Here is an 18,221-nt window from a genome sequence, read left to right as displayed (position 1 = left end):
TCTCAACTTATAATAAATGCTTGAACATAAGGTAAAATCTGATGCAATAATAATTATGAAAGAGTAAAATAGAGAAAAAAACATTTTCATATGATCATATTATCATTTTGATTGGACTTTAAAGTTCAAGTTGTTTTGTGGTTAAAGTCCAAACAATTCAATACGAGTTTAAAATACAGTCGGCCATGTTTCAACATCAATTCAGACATCATTCCGCCAAATCACATTTTTAGGAACTTTGATATAAACTTGTTTTGCTGATTTTTGGACCACTGAAAATGGATTGTGAAAATAAATCTCAGGATTCATCTACAGACCCCGAGTTGGACGAGTTATTAAACAGTGAATATAAAATAATAAAATAATTACTTTAAAATAATAGAAAATTTTTCATTCGGAGCTGATGTTTTTTTTTTGCATCTATGAATAAATTAACCTATATTTTCATAAAATCTTGTTTATTAGCTATTAATATTGATTATTTTTGAATTACTTCTATAAAAACGTATTTCAAATAGCTTCTGAAAAATTTTAATTTATTTTTCTTTATCATAGACTTTATTATTTTTTTTCATGATGTTTTAATCATGTTTAATTAATATTATAGAGTATTGATAATAAATTGAATAAATATTTGATAAAAAATACTATCCCAGGTGCTCTAGCAGATTTTGATAAGACTCAACCATCACAAATACGAAAAGAAACGGATTCTACAATAATAGCTTCACAAGCAAAGGAGCAAACATCGGAAGAAGTTACGTCTGATGGGGCATGGTCTACAGATTTTATAAAACAGACAGCAGAACAGTTTGAGAAAAATTTCGAAAACTTAATTCAAAATGGTAAATTTTAATTATTAATAAAGACAAGTTATTTGAATTGAATTTTACATGTAGGATCTGGTCTTGATTTGGAAGAATCTTTCCAAAAAATGGCACACACAGTTGCGAGTGCAATATCTTCAAATCCAGTGAATGATAATGATGAAGATGGATCTGATTTTCAAGCAGCAATTGCACAGACTTTGAAAGACTTATCTGCAACATCAGAAAATTTAAAAGTATGACATTGATTTTTCTTTTAATAATATTTAATAAAAAAAATATAATATAAAATACTCTTAATTTAAATAAAATACCATTGAACGTTGAATCATTTAGAAATATGATTTTAAATAACAATTAATTAAAAATTAATTTTTTCAGAATAGTGAACCAATGATATCTGAAGAAGAAATTGCTGCCATGTTTGCCAAAACATCTTTTGATGACTCCAGTAATGATTTCTTTCCTTTTATGCAAGGAATGATGCAATCATTATTATCAAAGGAAGTTTTATATCCTTCATTAAAAGACTTGGTTGATAAATATCCATCTTGGCTTGATGGAAAACGTAGTACTCTTCCTCAAAAAGAATTAGACAGATTTACTAAACAACTTGATCTTATGCAGAAAGTAGGTTTTTATCATTTGTTTAACTATTATCACAAAATTAATGTTGACGTTTTCTGTTTAGGTATGTAGAGAATTGGAAAACGAAAAAGATGATGATGGTGAAGATGTTAAAAAACAAAGATTTGATAAAGTGTTATCACTAATGCACGACATGCAAAGTTGTGGTCAACCGCCTGATGAATTAATAGGAGACCAAGCTGGAAATTTACAATTTGATCCTGATGGAAATCCAATCTTACCGCCTAATATGAATTTACAAAATTGTAATATAATGTGATGTAACGTTAGGTTTAAAAAGGGTATAAGTAATTTTTTTTTTTATAATAATTGTATATAAAATTATTGTTTAATTGAAACAATTAAAATAATAGGATTCATGTTAATTACACATAATACTTATTCAATTATAAAAAATTTTTTCCATGACTAATAGAAAACACCAATTTATCAACTACTTACCACTTATTTATTAAATATTTAATAGTGTCTGATGCTCATAAATGCATAAATGTAAATTTCGGTAATTATCTAAGATTCTTATTCTATTTAATATTTTTCTTTATTTTACTATTGTACATAGTAAAACTGTCTTCAGGAAAATATTTTTATAAATTAATTCAACACAGTAAATCGTGGATTTTATTCGATTTTACTGAATATTTGAAAAAAATAACAAAAAATATTAATATTTCCAATTTACTTTATTTATTTCACTTATTACATACAATACGAACTTCAATAAATTTTACATTTGAATGTAATATTAATCATACAATGATACAACGATCTACATCATATATTCTTTTTAATAATACGATATAATCTAAATACTTTTATGCAGGAGAAAGAGCATCTACTCCAGGAAGTACTTTTCCTTCCAACAATTCCAAACTAGCACCACCACCAGTACTAACATGGCTAACTTTATCTTCGGTTTTCCACTTGGCTGCACACGTAGCTGTATCACCTCCTCCTATAATTGTAATAGCTCCTCGAGTTGTTGCTTCAACTACATTGTCCATTAAGCTTTTAGTTCCTTTACTGAAATTTTCAAATTCAAAGACACCAGCAGGTCCATTCCAAACGATTACTTTCGCTCTCTTGATTGGTTCTGACAAATAATAATTGAAAATAAATTATATTAAAAAGATATTGTGGAACAGTTATGTCATTGCTTATAGCAATGAAGTACCTGCAAATAATTCACGTGATTTTGGTCCAACATCAAGCCCCATCCATCCATCTGGAATACCTCCTTCAACATCTGCTGCTCCAACTGCTGCATCTTCTGCAAATTTATCTGCAGTTACAAAATCAACAGGAAGATGAACTTGAACATTATTTTTTTTCGCTTTTTCTAGAAGATCATTAACTATTTTAGCTCCTTCTTCATCAAAGAGGGAATTTCCTATCTAAAAATAAATAAATAAGATTGTACAATTGACATAATTGTTACAGAAATAATTTTATAATAAATTGATTAAGTTACCTTCATTCCTTTAGTTACTTTAAGGAAAGTATAAGCCATACCACCGCCGATGATCATTTCATTAACTTTATCTAATAAATTATTGATCAATTGTATTTTATCAGCAACCTTAGCTCCACCCAAGATTGCAAGGAATGGTTTTTCTGGATTATCTAAAGCTTTGGCAAAGTATTCAAGTTCTTTCTTCAATAAGAAACCACTTGCTCTTATATCGAAACCATCTCCCATCATAGAACTGTGAGCTCGGTGAGCAGTACCAAAAGCATCATTAACATAAACATCACCAAGTTTTCTCAGAGATGCACGAAATTCAGCCACTTTGTCCTTATCTGCTTTGATCTAATGAAAAAAATATTTTTTCACTTAAAATTTATTCTCGTTATCTCTAATTATGTATTTTTTTAGATGTGAAATATATTATTCATAATATTTTCGTCTATAGTTAAAAAAATAACTTACATAAGTTGAATTACGAAAAGTGTTAAATATCATGTACTTTTTATTTTTAAATAAACTATTACCTTGCTACCATCAGGTCCAACACCTTTGCCTTCTTCTTCAACATGGAACCTAAGATTTTCTAAAAGTATAATAGAACCAGGTGCAGGATCAGCACATGCAGCTTCAACGCTTGGTCCTACACAATCATCCAAAAATAAAATGTCTTTTCCAAGCAGAGATTTGAGCTCATCTGCTACAGGTTTCAAAGTATATTTAAGATTTTTTGAACCATCTGGTCGCCCTAAGTGAGACATTAATACAACACTTTTAGCTTTTTTATCAAGAGCATATTTGACAGTGTCCAAGGCAGCAACAATTCGTTGGTTATTAGTAATTTTTCCTTCTTTGAGTGGTACATTGAAGTCAACTCTGATGAACGAATAACAGTAATTATTTATTATTATATTAAAATAAAATAATTATTATAAATTAGTAAATTATCTTATACCTTATTAATACTCTTTTACCGGCAAGATCCACTTTGTCAACGCTGAGTTTATTTAAAGCCATATTAATGGAAAAATAACTTCTTGAGAAAAAATTAAACCACACGCGAATTTTAAATTAAGTTATGTTATATATTTAATATAATTTAACAAATGACAATTAGTATAATCGTCGATGAATACTCAAACGATTTGTATTAATTCAATAAAATGATGAATCAATGTCAAACAAAGGACGTTGTATAAAGCAACCTCGTGTGTTGTCAATCGCCTTTCAATTTTTAACGATCGAGCGATTTTTAAGGCGCGTTTAGAGTAATATCATCAAATAAATAAGTTCACTAGAATTCATTCTAGTAACATTACTTTTGAAAAAAAAAACAAATTCCTTATGCCATTTTTTGGAGAATTATTTTCCATAATCATTTTTTTTATAAGTAAAAATTTTTTCAAATAAATTCATTTCTGTTTAGAACAAACTTTTTAATAAAGGACAATATCCATGATATTTATCGTTGTTTTTTTAATCACGATTAGTTCGCCATCTGAGACTAATATTTTATAACTAAATTAATATTGTCAGATTCGAAGCAAAATACCGCGTAAAATATTACCAGTCTCCGAAAATGTTTTTTAACATGCCAAGATGCCAAGTTAAAATTACGTGATAATAACATAAAAATATTGAAGGATAAATTGATAATACATATGGTGGAACATTTTCGATAATTTAAAATGAAAAAAACAAGTGATTCCTTTCTTCTAAATATACACATTCAAAGTGATGAAGTTTTATAATGGTTGAATAAATTTTTTCTAAACTAATTTTTTGTAAACAAATGATAAATAAACAATATTATTATTCGACCTTACGAGAACATCAAAGTAAAGCCGATACAAATTAAAAATAAATTTTATTCAAATTTATATGAAATTAGTGTTTTTTATGATTATGTATAAACTAATGCTTAATATTTTTAACCGTTGTAATTGGTACAATGTCATTGAATTTATATTACTATAATAATACAATTAATTAGCTCGTAATTATTATTTTATAGATAAAAAATCAATGAATTAGAGTCAGATAATATTAATGAGACATTAATTGATCAATAGATCTAATCTAAATATTGTAAAAATAAATGGGAGGCTTTTAATTCAAGTCAAGAAAAATGTTGTCCCAAACTCATTTTAAAGTTAGGTCATGTACAAAATTAGAGCTGAAATTAACTAGAATTCACAACTATAACGCAAGTTATTTAATAAAAGTGTAGTTCAATATCTCTATGTATACACAGTTCTTGAAAGATATAAAAATAAAAAATTGTAAATGATTTTTAGATTAATTAAATGTAAAAATGACAGTGTATTTGTAAATAGTTGAACAAGTTTTATAATTATGTAGAAGTTGAAATTCTTATAATATATGAAATAGCATCTTGATTAAGTTGGTTGAAATTTCAGAATATTATTTATTTAGTTGTTTGAATAATTTGAATATCTTTTATAAATAAGATAAACATCTTCAAAAGCTTGAATAAAAATTTCTGAAATTAGTGCTGAACTTTTTTTCATAGTTATATTATCTAAATGCTATATCACGACGTCCATTAAATGTTTCATTCTAGTGGTCAAGTTATTTTACTCCACATTTCTACCCACTCTTATATTTATGTAGTTGAATTCGTGTATGCCTCTGACTACTCATAAGTAGATCAGTGCGGGCTTTTACATAAAGTACGTTGTTTTTTTTTTCAATTTTTTATTTTGTGTCACATTAATTTTTACAATTGAAGAAGAATGAAGTGGTAGGTATTCTTTTCAGAATTACACAGAATTATAATTCAATAGAAAATAAAGGCCATACATACCAATCTGATAAAGTTCAATTAATTTACACAAACTTACGAATAATTTTACTCTTTTATTCTTAATTTTCAAGAAAACAATGTCTACTAAGTATAAGTAAATGTTATATTAATTTTTAAAAACTATTTATAACATTGTTTTTATACAATGGAAAATTCAAGCTTATTAATTTGAAACGTTTCGGATTAATTTATCCATAAAGACTATATTTTTAACCGGTTCTTTTCTCTTAATTCAGTATCTATTTGAGAATACAAAAGACCGGACGAGAGTGTAGTAATTGTTAAATTTATTATAACAAATATGTTATTTTTATAAAAAAATCGAAAACTTTTCTTTATCCTTATAATTATTTAGACAATTTCAATATTGTGTAAATAATAATATTTATTATACATCAATTTATTGGATTTTGTTGTTAAGTTTAATCTTATTTTATCGCAGTATAATTATATGAAAAATTTTATCCAGTAGAGGAGAAAAGAATAAATATAATGTAAGATTTTTTTTAAGTCGATTTAAACTGCCATGAACTTTGAGAAAAGTATTTTTCTTGGAAAGTTATATTTTGACTCATGTACATTAACACTTGACAATTTTACGTGACATGATGATTGATAATAATTAATTGAAACATCTGTAAATATATAAGATATTTATGAGTTATCTAACTTTACAATAAAATAACTAAATAATATAAATCTGCAGAAATCTTTATAAGGATATGATAGAATACAATCAAGTGTTTTGTGCTGAAAAGATATACATATTTTATAAAAAAAAAACATTTCTCTGTATTTATTTGTAGAAAGCAGTCGGTAACTTGAATACTGAAAAAACTCATTTTTGATCCCAATATTTAAATATTCAATTTTCGATATCTTTTATAGAAATATAACCCATAAGTTATAAATAATATGTTGATACAATGATATAAAATGTCGTATGAAAGTACAATAATTTATTCATTTTTTAAGATAACTTAAAACCTTTTTTAAGCATTTTTCTCTATCCTTTTTTTATTTTTACACCACGTTATTTATAGTATTGTACTTTAGTATTTTCTCATGCTCTTAATATAATTATTATGTTGAAATATTTCAAAAATAAAAATGTACATAAGACCATGTTGTTAGTGGTTTTGAGTTGCACTCAATTCAGATAGAATTTTCACGTGATTCAAAAACTTTCATAATATTACATCTTGTGTTATTCTATAAAATAATTCATAGTGTTTGCTAAAAAGATATTTCATTATGATAACTCATACAGTTAATACATTTCGTTTGTTAAAATTTATTATCTTATTATAAGCGATTATTTATGAATAATAGACTTGCAGAAATCAATATTTATATATTTACACTTTTGTATATTTTTCAAATATACAATGTTTATTTTAGCATAAACAAAGTACATATTATAATATAATATATATTGCCATATACTAAAGTAAGATAAAGATCATTAATTAAATATTAATTTTTTTTTTAAATTATTCGTAACAGTAGAAAATTTAAAAACTGTTAAATCAATTTTGTTTCTATAACTCGTATATTGGAGCAGATAATTTTCTGAAATTAAACTCAACATTAATTACAACTTTCATCTGTCTATATTTTGTTTTTTTCAAAGACTGTACTTACATCATTTAATATTTAGTATTTCTTACATTCATTTATAATTTGAAATTAATTATTATTTGATTGTCATTGAAAAATTATTACATTTGTTTTCAATGTTCTCTAGAATATTATGATAAAATCATTTTTTTTATCTAAACTACCTTGATTCAAATACCGGAAATACTAAGTGATTTCTGCATTTAGGTTGCATTGTGCAACATATATGTATATATATGTATTCTATGTATATGTATAAATAATAAACATTAGTTTATGTTATAATTGAAATCATTCCAGAGGTCGTGATTTTGTAACGATTTTCATTTATTAATAACTCATTAATGACATTTTCAATCACTTTTTACTTGATGTAATTTAAAAAAAATTATTTGTCAGTAAAAAAGAATAATTATCTTTTAAAAAAAAATTGTACTAAGAAACATTTTTTACGTAGAGTATAGTCAAAGAAAGATACATACATCAAAATACAGGATAGTATTTAGATTTTTTAGATTTATAAAACGCGACGAAAGGGTTTTATGTGTGTGTGTCGCCCTCCCACGTCGATCTAACTAATCGAGTTTGAAGATGGCTGTCGTATAGTCTATTGACTGTATTTCGTACGGTGCTCGTACGAAAATTAAGTTTTAAGAATAAATTTCTATTACCACCTCTAAAATTGGGAACGATTATCACGAATAATTATTTTTTAATGAGTAAATGAATTATTACTATAATATTTTAAGTATTAGTAAGTTTAAAAACTAGTTAGTTTGATGTTTCAATAATGAGAAAACTGATACAGAGTGAATAATGACATTACAAAGTGAACAAAAAAGTCGAAACACTATGAACTTTTTCTTTTTTATTTCAAAAGACAACGGTGTCAGTAAGAATAAAAAGTTTTCATTTTAAAATTTCATTATTTACTAGAAGATTTTTTTTTAGTGTTAAATAAAAAACAGAAATCATTTCGTTGTCATTACGCTGAATACTTATTCGTAAAATTATTTTATTCTTTAACTACTATCTTAAAATACACTTTTATATAATTTATCAATTATTTGAAATGACTTTATTATTGTATTTTATTTTATACACAGATTATTTAATACTTTTTCGGATAATAGTCTATAAAGAGTGGTTAAAAGTTTCATAAAAACCAACCCCTGTAACTAGCTGCACCCACTATCCGCCCTCAGTCATGGCTGCCTAAAGTGGACTAATTTTATTGACAATTTTTATTATACTACATTTAAATATTAATGATATTAACTGAATGTTAGGGTGTGATGAGTAAACTTTCCTCATTGATTGCATGCATAGAAGTAATTTAATAATGTTTAATTACAGTCCTTGAATATTAACTTTTTAGTTTGATTCATTAGAGTGTCATGGCTGATAAAAATAATCGTTCGGATTTTTTAGGTATCTAAGTCATCCAGACAAGTTAGAATTAAGGCATGTAGGCGACGATAGCACCGATCACAATAACAACATCACGATGACGAGTGAGGATTTATTGCAGCCAGGCCATGTAGTGAAAGAGCGATGGAAAGTTGTGAGTTGAAATTTTGTTGATTCTTGAGTAATTATCTTCTCATTCACTATTTTCGAAATAAATTTTAATTAATCATCAATATCGTTATTTAACAGGCATTTATAATATCTAAACATAATTTCAAACAAATACTTAGTATTGAATATATCGTTAATACCCTTAAATATTCAATTAATTTTTTTTTTAAATGTATTTATATTATTCAAAATATAGATGAGAAAGATTGGTGGAGGTGGTTTTGGAGAAATTTACGAAGGTCTCGATTTACTTACGAAGGAACAAGTAGCTCTCAAAGTTGAGTCCGCCAGACAACCAAAACAAGTACTGAAAATGGAAGTGGCTGTTCTAAAAAAATTACAGGGTATATTATTTTTACATTTACAATATTATATTTATATACATATATATATAATTATATATCACTGTTATGGAATTAATTGTTTTACAGGTAAAGAACATGTGTGTCGCTTTATAGGCTGTGGTAGAAATGATAGATTCAATTATGTCGTGATGCAATTACAAGGTAAAAATTTAGCGGAATTACGACGTGCACAGCCTCGAGGTGCCTTTTCTTTGTCAACTACTTTACGACTCGGTCTTCAAATTTTAAAAGCAATAGAGAATATACATGACGTGGGCTTCCTCCACAGAGATATTAAACCTGTAAGTTTTTTCAAATTTCAATAATGAAAGTTGGTGTATAAACAATATCTTATTAATAATTAAATTAAATATCAAAAACCCGTTGAAAATTTTCAATTTTATTTTAATTAATTTTGTTGTATTTGACATTTAATTTTGGATAGACTTTTTAAATTTATATCTATCATTAGATTATATAGTTAAATTTGATTTGTAATTTATTTTTATTAGTACTACTTATTTTTCATTGACAACAAATTTATTAATTTTTTTAGTCGAATTTTTCCATCGGTCGTCACCCATCCAATAGTCGAATGGTTTATATGTTAGACTTCGGACTAGCTCGACAATTCACAACTAGCACTGGGGAAGTTCGTCCTGCACGTGCCGCGGCAGGATTCCGTGGAACAGTGCGATATGCTTCTGTTAATGCTCATAAAAATAAAGAAATGGGTAGGCATGATGATTTGTGGTCACTATTTTATATGCTTGTAGAATTTGTCAATGGACAATTGCCATGGCGGAAAATAAAAGACAAAGAACAGGTAAAGTTACCATATTTGTCATAATAAATATGTTAAAAACTAAGATATTTATTTTATCATGTTCTAACTATTTCACTTATGATCTATCATTATTGTTAGGTTGGTACTTTAAAAGAAAAGTACGATCACCGCTTATTATTAAAGCATCTTCCATCCGATTTACGTCTTTTTTTAGAACATATTCAGGTATTAATTTTGATATTTTATTTAATTAATGAGTTATAGTACCTTTTTAACCATTTAATTTCCAACAGAGTTTACAATATGCAGACAAACCAGATTATGCAATGCTTGCTGGTTTATTTGAAAGATGTATAAAACGGCGAGGTGTAAAACTTCATGATCCCTATGATTGGGAAAGACCTTTAATAGCCAATGAAGGACTACCTACAACTAGATCCTTACCAACAGTTACTTTACCTCCTGCTTTAACTACAGCAACAACTATTAATCATCCTCCAACAACTCCAAATGTAGATACAAATAATCAAGAAAATGTAGAACCGGATAATAGAAAAGAGGTAAGAAAATATCATCAAAAATACAACGAATACAATTTAAAAGTGTTGGAAGAACAGAATACTATATTTTTTTAATAATTTATAGGCAAAAATGGATATTGAAAGCATATGTAGACTACTACTAGGCAATGATGGATCTCCAACTCCATTTTCACCTGCAATTAGTCATCAGGGCCGGGACAAAAACTGCAATGCAACGATACAAATTACAGATAATATTCATCCACCAGTTGGACAAGATGTAACGTCAGTACTGCCTGTTCAAATATCACCAAAAAAACGTCGTGCTGTATCTATGGCAGTTGAAACACAATCTCCTGTTCCACCAATTGATAAACCCGTTGACAAAGAAGGTGATGCATTAATGGCATCAGCACGCTCAGCTTCTGAAGTGCCACGTTCTAAACCAGTTGCTAATACAATAGCTCCTCTACGAAAATCTGCTAGTGGAGCTACTTTTGCAAGACTACGTGTCGTAGCTTTGCCCGAAACGAATCCTGGTGATCCCCCTAGTCCTAGAATTCAAACTGATGTTGATGCTTCCTATTGTTCTTATGATGTTACAAATACAAAACAAGCTGGTAATCAAAGTCCCGTAACAGAACAACGTGAACCAATGCGACGAGAGCCACGAAGACGTGCAAGGACAGGTCGTTCAGCAATACGAGATTGTTCAATAACACAATTTGCACAGATTGATGATGATAATGTGTCGGCTTTGCAACAAGTCACACGTGGTGGAGGTGGACTTACATTAGCATCCCAGTGGAAGTCACAGTTTGATGATTCTGAAGAAACTGATAATGAATGGAAAGGAGATAATTTACAGAGTCCAGAGCACAAGGGTACTGTATCAACTATATTACCTCAGGTAAATCATAACTGTAGTAATAATATTAGAAAAAATATTGCTTTAATTTCATTTAAACAAATATATAATTTTATTTTTGAGTTGTTGAGGGTGTACTTGAGTACTGAATAAAATATTGCTTAATGCTTAAAAACAATCTTCATCATTAATAATCATATTAATTTTTTATATAAAAATATATTCTTTAAATTTTAGTTTTTGTAGGATTATTTACTAATGGATTTACTTTTAGTTGGATTACAAATGGTGGCTTCTTTTTTAGCAATTATTTTTTGTTACCGAAAGGGATTTTTTTTATATGAGCATAGATAATTTATTATATTTTTCATAGATACATTTCTTTCTTATTTATTGAAAACAAATTAGTGATATATAAAGCATTAAAAATTCTTCAATACACATGTACTTTTAATGAAAAATTAAATGATGACAAAATTTTTTCGTCATACCCACGTGGAAAGTTCACTTTTCCATTAGAGAGGGTTTGAACTTTCCATGCAGGTATGACGAAAAATTATATTCAGCCCTAAGGAGGACTATTAGACTATCTTAAACCACGTGTTTATCACCCTCGCCTTCGGCTCAGGTTGTAATTTTACACGTGGTTTAAGCTAGTCAAATTGTCCCCCTAGGCATGAAATGTACTATTTAATAACAGTGAAATTTTTGAAAATTCTTTCTTACGAAATAGATTTTGAAGTATAGATTTTTGTTACTGTGTACTATGATGATTTAATCTTAGATGACCTTAACATCTAAATGTAAATAAAAGTAAATGATTTTTTAATCGAGTCATTGAACTTAAGACTGATTTCTTCTGAATTCAGTTATACGAGAATGAAGATTAAAACTCTGATTTTTATGAATTCAATTAGAATAAGTTTGAGATTAATAACTAGTTCAAAAAAGACAACTCTACGATCATGTATTATTTTGAAGAAAAAACTGATTATTAAAGATTTGTTTGATTTTATATATTCATGAGTCAATCATCTCTAGTCTTTTTTATTATGTATTTTAAATGTTATTAATTATTTTTTTACTTCTCATAGTCGAATATAAATATTAAAATAAAGTTAAAAAAGCTATTTCGAAATTGATTGTTGTATTTAATATATAATCATAAAATAACGAATGCAATTACAAGATCAATGTATGTTAAAATTAAGGTCATTTAAGATCCGAGCTGAAATAAAAATAAGCAAAATTTCTTCTACAAACTTATATTTATAGTCCACAGTTGACACTGAAGTTATTGCCATGGCGAATTTAACAGTTGGAAATCAAGACGTTAAAAATTCCGTTGCTCAAGCAGTATCAGTGACGTCAAGTGCATCACCACCGAATGCTGCATTAGCAATACAAACCGTACTTTCAAGAATAAGTGAAGACTCGCCACGAACAGGTGTACGTCATCGGTGCTTAAATATTACAGGTATAGAAAACTATCCAGACCTTCAAGGCGCTTTACCACGAGCCTGGAGCGTACCGGCGCTGGCGTCACACGTTCGTGCTCATCTAGAAGCACCTTTGGTTTGTATATATTCATAAAAATATTAAGAAAATTTTAGTTTATCAATATGGATAATAATACTTTACAAAATAGGTTCAACAAGCAGCATTCGATGATTTACTTTACGAAGTTGATGTTATGTGGAATATTGCAAAACGATATGATGAACCGAAAAAACGTACTGAACATAAACGTGCTAGTGCTCCAAGTATTGCATTTACATCAACTTTAGCCACGGAAGAGCCTCCAGTATGTGATGAAGAAGAAGGAGCTGTTGCTGGAAGATTAGAAATAAGAGTTGTTGATTCTACTGGTGGAACTACGGTTGTTCAAACTAGTGCTGATAAAGAATTAATTACAAGTAAATGACAATAACATTAATCAATTATCTCTATACTAAGGTGTTTAAATTGATCATTATTTTTATTTGTTAGAAAAATTGACAAATGGTACAACAGGTAGTCCAGCTAGTCCAAATCCTGGTCCGGAAGAACCTTCAATATATTACGATGCAACGGAAAGTCGTTTAAATATGAGTAATAAATCAACAGTTGCATTAAATACTACCCCAACTTCAAATACTACATCATTACGTGAAATAAAGCACAATAAAGAACGTGAAATTCAAAAAGTTCATAGCAAAATTCCTGTATTCGTCAATAGTCCAAGATGTTCTTTATCTGAGCCTATAGCTGATGCCAATATTAATATTAAAACTAGTACAGGAAATGATCAAGAAAAATCTTTAACGACATCATCTCAATTAAATGACAAAAATTCTGGTGAGTTATTAAAAAATATATTAAATTTTTTTGTGTAAATAAGCTTGTTATACTTAAAATTGCATGTATATTTTAATATCAATTTTATATAGCAAAATGCTTTTTTAATTCTTTAATAAATTTAATAATTATTAATCATTTCATTATTGATTGTAAATAATTAATAAGTTATGTTTACACATTTGACATAGAGCTTCAGATCAAGCTTTTTATACACTACTAACCCTAATAAATTTTAGTCACCAAAGGTAAACCACTATCAGTTCACATGACAGAAACACCAACCTTAAGGCGATGTGCAACATTACCTGATGCTCGACCGAATGTGCCACCTTTAACATCAACTAGTTCAACAGAAGAGGAAAATTTAACTGGATGTACTCCAGCTTTACGTAGACGCAGGCAAAGTGAGAAATATGTAACACATGCTAGTCAAATAAATGCAAGACCACCAAGATGGAAGCCAAGATCGGAAATGTTATCTTGGTTTCATACTAGAGGCGTACCCTCATGTTTGTTAGATTCAGGTAAAAGAACTGAAGAAAGCAGTGATAATGATTCAGATAGCAGTGGTCTACCAAGCACGCAGCCTCCACCACCACCTTCATCATTACCGCCTCATGTGGCTGAAAATAATGCTAGGTATGGCTAATGTTATATGAATTTTAAGCTTTTTTCACTTATCATTTTATTTGACATATTTAAACCTCATGCACCATTAACTGTTTTAATTAACATCTTTAATTCATTAATTAATTAATTGGTATATTTGTTTATAATTATGTTCAAGTGAAAATTTTTATTTACAAAAAGTTCTGTATGAACAATGATAATAATTGATTGTTAGATAGATAGATAATAGAATAAAAATAATGGTCAATTTTTTAAATCGCGAATATCTAAATCGGGTTAATATAGATTAGCTTCATAGGAAAGTGAATGACATGAAATAGTTTTGAATTTACACTAGTTTCATAAATTAGTTTACATATCTTGTTACTATGGTTTCTTTTCATGTATATTGATTCATTCGACTATATTTGAAGCATCCAAAAAATTTTACCTAGAAATAGTATTCATGATTATCAAAACAAATTTATTCTTTAAAAAAATCTCTATTTAATTTTGGTTGTAATTTGCGTACATATTTTTCTTACAATTATTCTCTGTAAATTACAATTATTGCAAAACGATTCCATTATATAAAATTTTACAATATATTATAATTAAAACCTTATTTACTTTTTAGGTAATATTTCTCAACAGTTTTCTTTTTTATATTATGAAATTGAATTGTTACAATTTTGAATAAAAATAATTTGAATTATGTAAGCATTATTTATCAATAAATATTGACATAAGGTTTTAAAATATGTTACAGATGCCGAAGATTCAAACCGGTTCCGGATACCACGGTAGTTAATAAAGAATCGTGAGAATCAGTTAGGATTCATAATAGTTTTGATTCATGCAACAATCAACAAAATTATTCTCCAGCCAACTAGAAATGTGATATCTCACTGGATGAAATAAGAATATATAGAGCTTTTCTAGTATCTGACAACTAAGTTATGGTTAATGATAAAACTTTAATTTGAAACAGAGAGAATGGAAATTTGTTTCTGAAATTAATGAAAATATTCGATTCAAGTATATCCGTTGGTACTTATGCAATACACTGAAGGACGATTAATGTAATTTTACTGCTATCAGAATGATAACATAATTAAAGAAGAATCAATTGTCGTGATTTTGTAGATTATTAAGAAAAAAAAAATTATTTATGTAGTGTATTACTCTTCCGAAAAAAATTAAAGAAACACAAAAAAGAGTAAAAATAATTAATAATCGCAAAAAATTGACTTACATTATTATTATTAGTAACTTGCTATCCGGTTGCTATTAATTGCTCGATCGATTTTTCTGCTTAATGGATCTCAAAGAGATAATGAGAAATGTACAAAAATAGGCATCAGTTTGACTTCATAGTTTATTTATAAAAATGATTTCAAAAAGTAATTGGATGGTTTTTGTGTGAAAATGATATTTGAATGATAAAAAGAGTCAAAAGAACGATATTTTCTTTTAGGTTTATTTGTATGCACCCAGTCATTTGTTTGCAGTCAATAATACTACAGTTGAGTCTTAAAAAAAAAGGCTTTTCCATAGTTATTTAGCTGCATTTAAATATATATAAAAAATTCGTAAAACCGTGTGTCTTTTAGAATTATTTGATCAATTTAATCTTGAAATCCGGGCAAGTGCGCTAGTCTTCAAAAAGCCACTATTTCAACAGAGTGCAACAAGTTTTAAATAATCGCTATAATTTATTTTATTAGTATAAATAATAATATATTAAATTTTCAAAATAAATTGAATAAATTTTTTTTTTTTTTTTGTATAAAAAAAGAATTATAAAAAAGCTTACATATTTAACAGATAGAATTTTATTTATTATTTTTTGAAATAATTTTGTTATTAGTTTAACTATGATTGAGAAGGATAAAATCCACTAATGCTAGTCATGTATAAAATATTCAAGTGGAAATAAAAAAAATTTCAATGTTTAAAATAAGTCTAATCCATTCAACAAACGAATTGCAAAATATTCATTATATAATAATGAGCTTATTAATTTTTTCTGTTATTAATTTACAGTAGGATAGACAAGATAGATTCTTCATTAGTATTTTGCAATTAATTTGACATAATGTAATTATTAATATCAGCGCTTATTAAAATCTAGTCGAAACTAATATATCTCAACTAGTAAATTTAGCTACTTGTTTTATAATCATAATTGTCTTTATAATAGTTAAAAATGAGTAACATATCTCTCTAGTAATTAATTGGTCTTTCAAGTAAAAAACTCAATCGATAGTTATGATCTTGAATCATAAAATTAGATAATATAACAAATAATTCATCAGTTATTGGTCATTCATCTATTTTTTTTTCAATTATCCAGATGTAACCAATTTGTGATCGAGTTAATTAATGATTAATTAATTATCAATTCTTACCAAGTCAATCTAAGAAAGCAATATATAAAAGGGAAAATAAAATTCATTGACATAAAGTACACACTTGAAATATATTTAATTTCAACAGTATTATGATGATTGATTTAATTGAATTATTTAGTGCAATTTTAATTACATATATATAAATAATTTAAACTTTGTATGTAGATACTAAATTAATAAATATTTCTTCGAGTAATTTTCTATATTATTGGATAATGACTGAATATATCTATTGGAGAATTCATCAATTATTTTATTAAAAACTACCTATTTTTTTAATTCTACCAAATTTATAATATGAAAAATTTATATAGATATTTGCAGTTTTTTTTGTTATTTATACTAAAATTTAGATGATAAAATTTAATAAATAATCAAATTATTTAAATGAAATTATATAAGCAACGAATAATGATTTATAAATAATGTTTTCAAGAAATATCTTGGAAATAAAAGAATGACTGCAAATGTAATAAAAAAAAAATTTGTAGATTAAAAAAAAACTGTTGCATTCCGTTGATTAAATAGCCCATATCGCCATTTAGGTTCTTGTACATATTAAATATTACAATAATGTATTTCTATTGACTTAATATTAATATAGTTAAGATTTATCAAAAAAAAAAAAGAAAGATTAATTCGTAACAAATATTTAATAATTGTATCTTTTCTTCGCTTTGTGATCTACACATAAAAAATAATATAAAATTGCTACAAATAAGAATTTATGTTAGTAAGTGTAAAATATAATCGAGTTAAAATTTTCTTTATATATATATATAAATAATTATGACTAATTTCTCTGAAATTCATGATACACTATTTTTTTTGAGTTATTTGCTAAAATAAGAGAAAATAATCATTCAGTCATATATGATAATAACTAATATCTTACTATATATTAACAAATAAAACGTGATTTACTAGGATATTATAGACATTTTTCAATCGAAATTATATTATAGTCAATAGATGATATTAAGGAATAGCAATTCTGTTGCATGAAAATTGGGAGTTGATTAAGAATACCCAAAAATTTTGCGCATGAAAATGGAGTTAAATTTTTTGAAACAGCTTTAATTTTTAAAATAAGAAAAAATTAACTGATGATGATGATGGTGATGATGGTGATGATGGTGATGATGATGATGATGATGATGATGATAAGTGTATAAGATATATGAAATGATTTTTAAAATTCATAATTTGTCGTCAGAATCGATTGAAATTTCGGTAATTATGATGGTAAAACAATTTTCTTTCTGTTTTTAGTGCAATAAAATTTGCCATTTTTATTTATAAATTCAAACCTTGTATATTATGAGTTTTTATTTATTACCCAGGTTTTCAAGACAATTTTGTCAACGATT

At 26.8% G+C, this 18,221-nt stretch overlaps 3 protein-coding genes across 7 annotated transcripts; 2 read left to right on the top strand and 1 right to left on the bottom strand.

Moving 5' to 3' along the window:
- The first annotated feature begins 179 nt into the window (after window positions 1-179).
- Window positions 180-1,845, top strand: Pex19 (peroxin 19). The gene is made up of 5 exons (XM_035096689.1): window positions 180-342; window positions 657-845; window positions 900-1,063; window positions 1,209-1,457; window positions 1,519-1,845. Exons 1-5 carry the CDS (start codon window positions 279-281, stop codon window positions 1,732-1,734), a joined length of 882 nt encoding a protein of 293 aa, XP_034952580.1. The 5' UTR covers window positions 180-278; the 3' UTR covers window positions 1,735-1,845.
- Window positions 1,846-2,139: 294 nt separating this feature from the next.
- Pgk (phosphoglycerate kinase) lies at window positions 2,140-4,180 on the bottom strand. The gene is made up of 5 exons (XM_035096735.1): window positions 3,896-4,180; window positions 3,468-3,816; window positions 2,947-3,285; window positions 2,650-2,869; window positions 2,140-2,568 (listed from the first exon to the last, which is right to left on the bottom strand). The coding sequence occupies exons 1-5, from the start codon at window positions 3,955-3,957 to the stop codon at window positions 2,291-2,293; spliced, it is 1,248 nt and encodes a 415-aa protein (XP_034952626.1). The 5' UTR covers window positions 3,958-4,180; the 3' UTR covers window positions 2,140-2,290.
- Window positions 4,181-5,594: 1,414 nt separating this feature from the next.
- Window positions 5,595-15,602, top strand: Asator (tau-tubulin kinase asator). 5 transcript variants are annotated; one of them, XM_035096703.1, is made up of 13 exons: window positions 5,597-5,704; window positions 8,819-8,951; window positions 9,165-9,312; window positions 9,400-9,614; window positions 9,869-10,138; window positions 10,238-10,324; window positions 10,393-10,659; window positions 10,745-11,530; window positions 12,764-13,063; window positions 13,137-13,404; window positions 13,478-13,825; window positions 14,065-14,467; window positions 15,207-15,602. In XM_035096703.1, the coding sequence occupies exons 1-13, from the start codon at window positions 5,697-5,699 to the stop codon at window positions 15,259-15,261; spliced, it is 3,288 nt and encodes a 1,095-aa protein (XP_034952594.1). In that variant the 5' UTR covers window positions 5,597-5,696; the 3' UTR covers window positions 15,262-15,602. The 5 variants fall into 5 exon arrangements, with proteins under 5 accessions (XP_034952599.1, XP_034952594.1, XP_034952597.1 ...); XM_035096706.1 differs by lacking the exon at window positions 5,597-5,704 and adding an exon at window positions 7,949-8,141; XM_035096704.1 differs by lacking the exon at window positions 5,597-5,704 and adding an exon at window positions 7,950-8,106.
- Window positions 15,603-18,221: the final 2,619 nt, after the last annotated feature.

This window comes from Chelonus insularis, unplaced genomic scaffold (genome assembly GCF_013357705.1).
Source record: "Chelonus insularis isolate UGA/USDA-ARS -01 unplaced genomic scaffold, ASM1335770v1 contig_145_pilon, whole genome shotgun sequence".
Taxonomy (NCBI): domain Eukaryota; kingdom Metazoa; phylum Arthropoda; class Insecta; order Hymenoptera; family Braconidae; genus Chelonus; species Chelonus insularis.
This window is presented reverse-complemented; position numbering and strand designations above follow the sequence as displayed.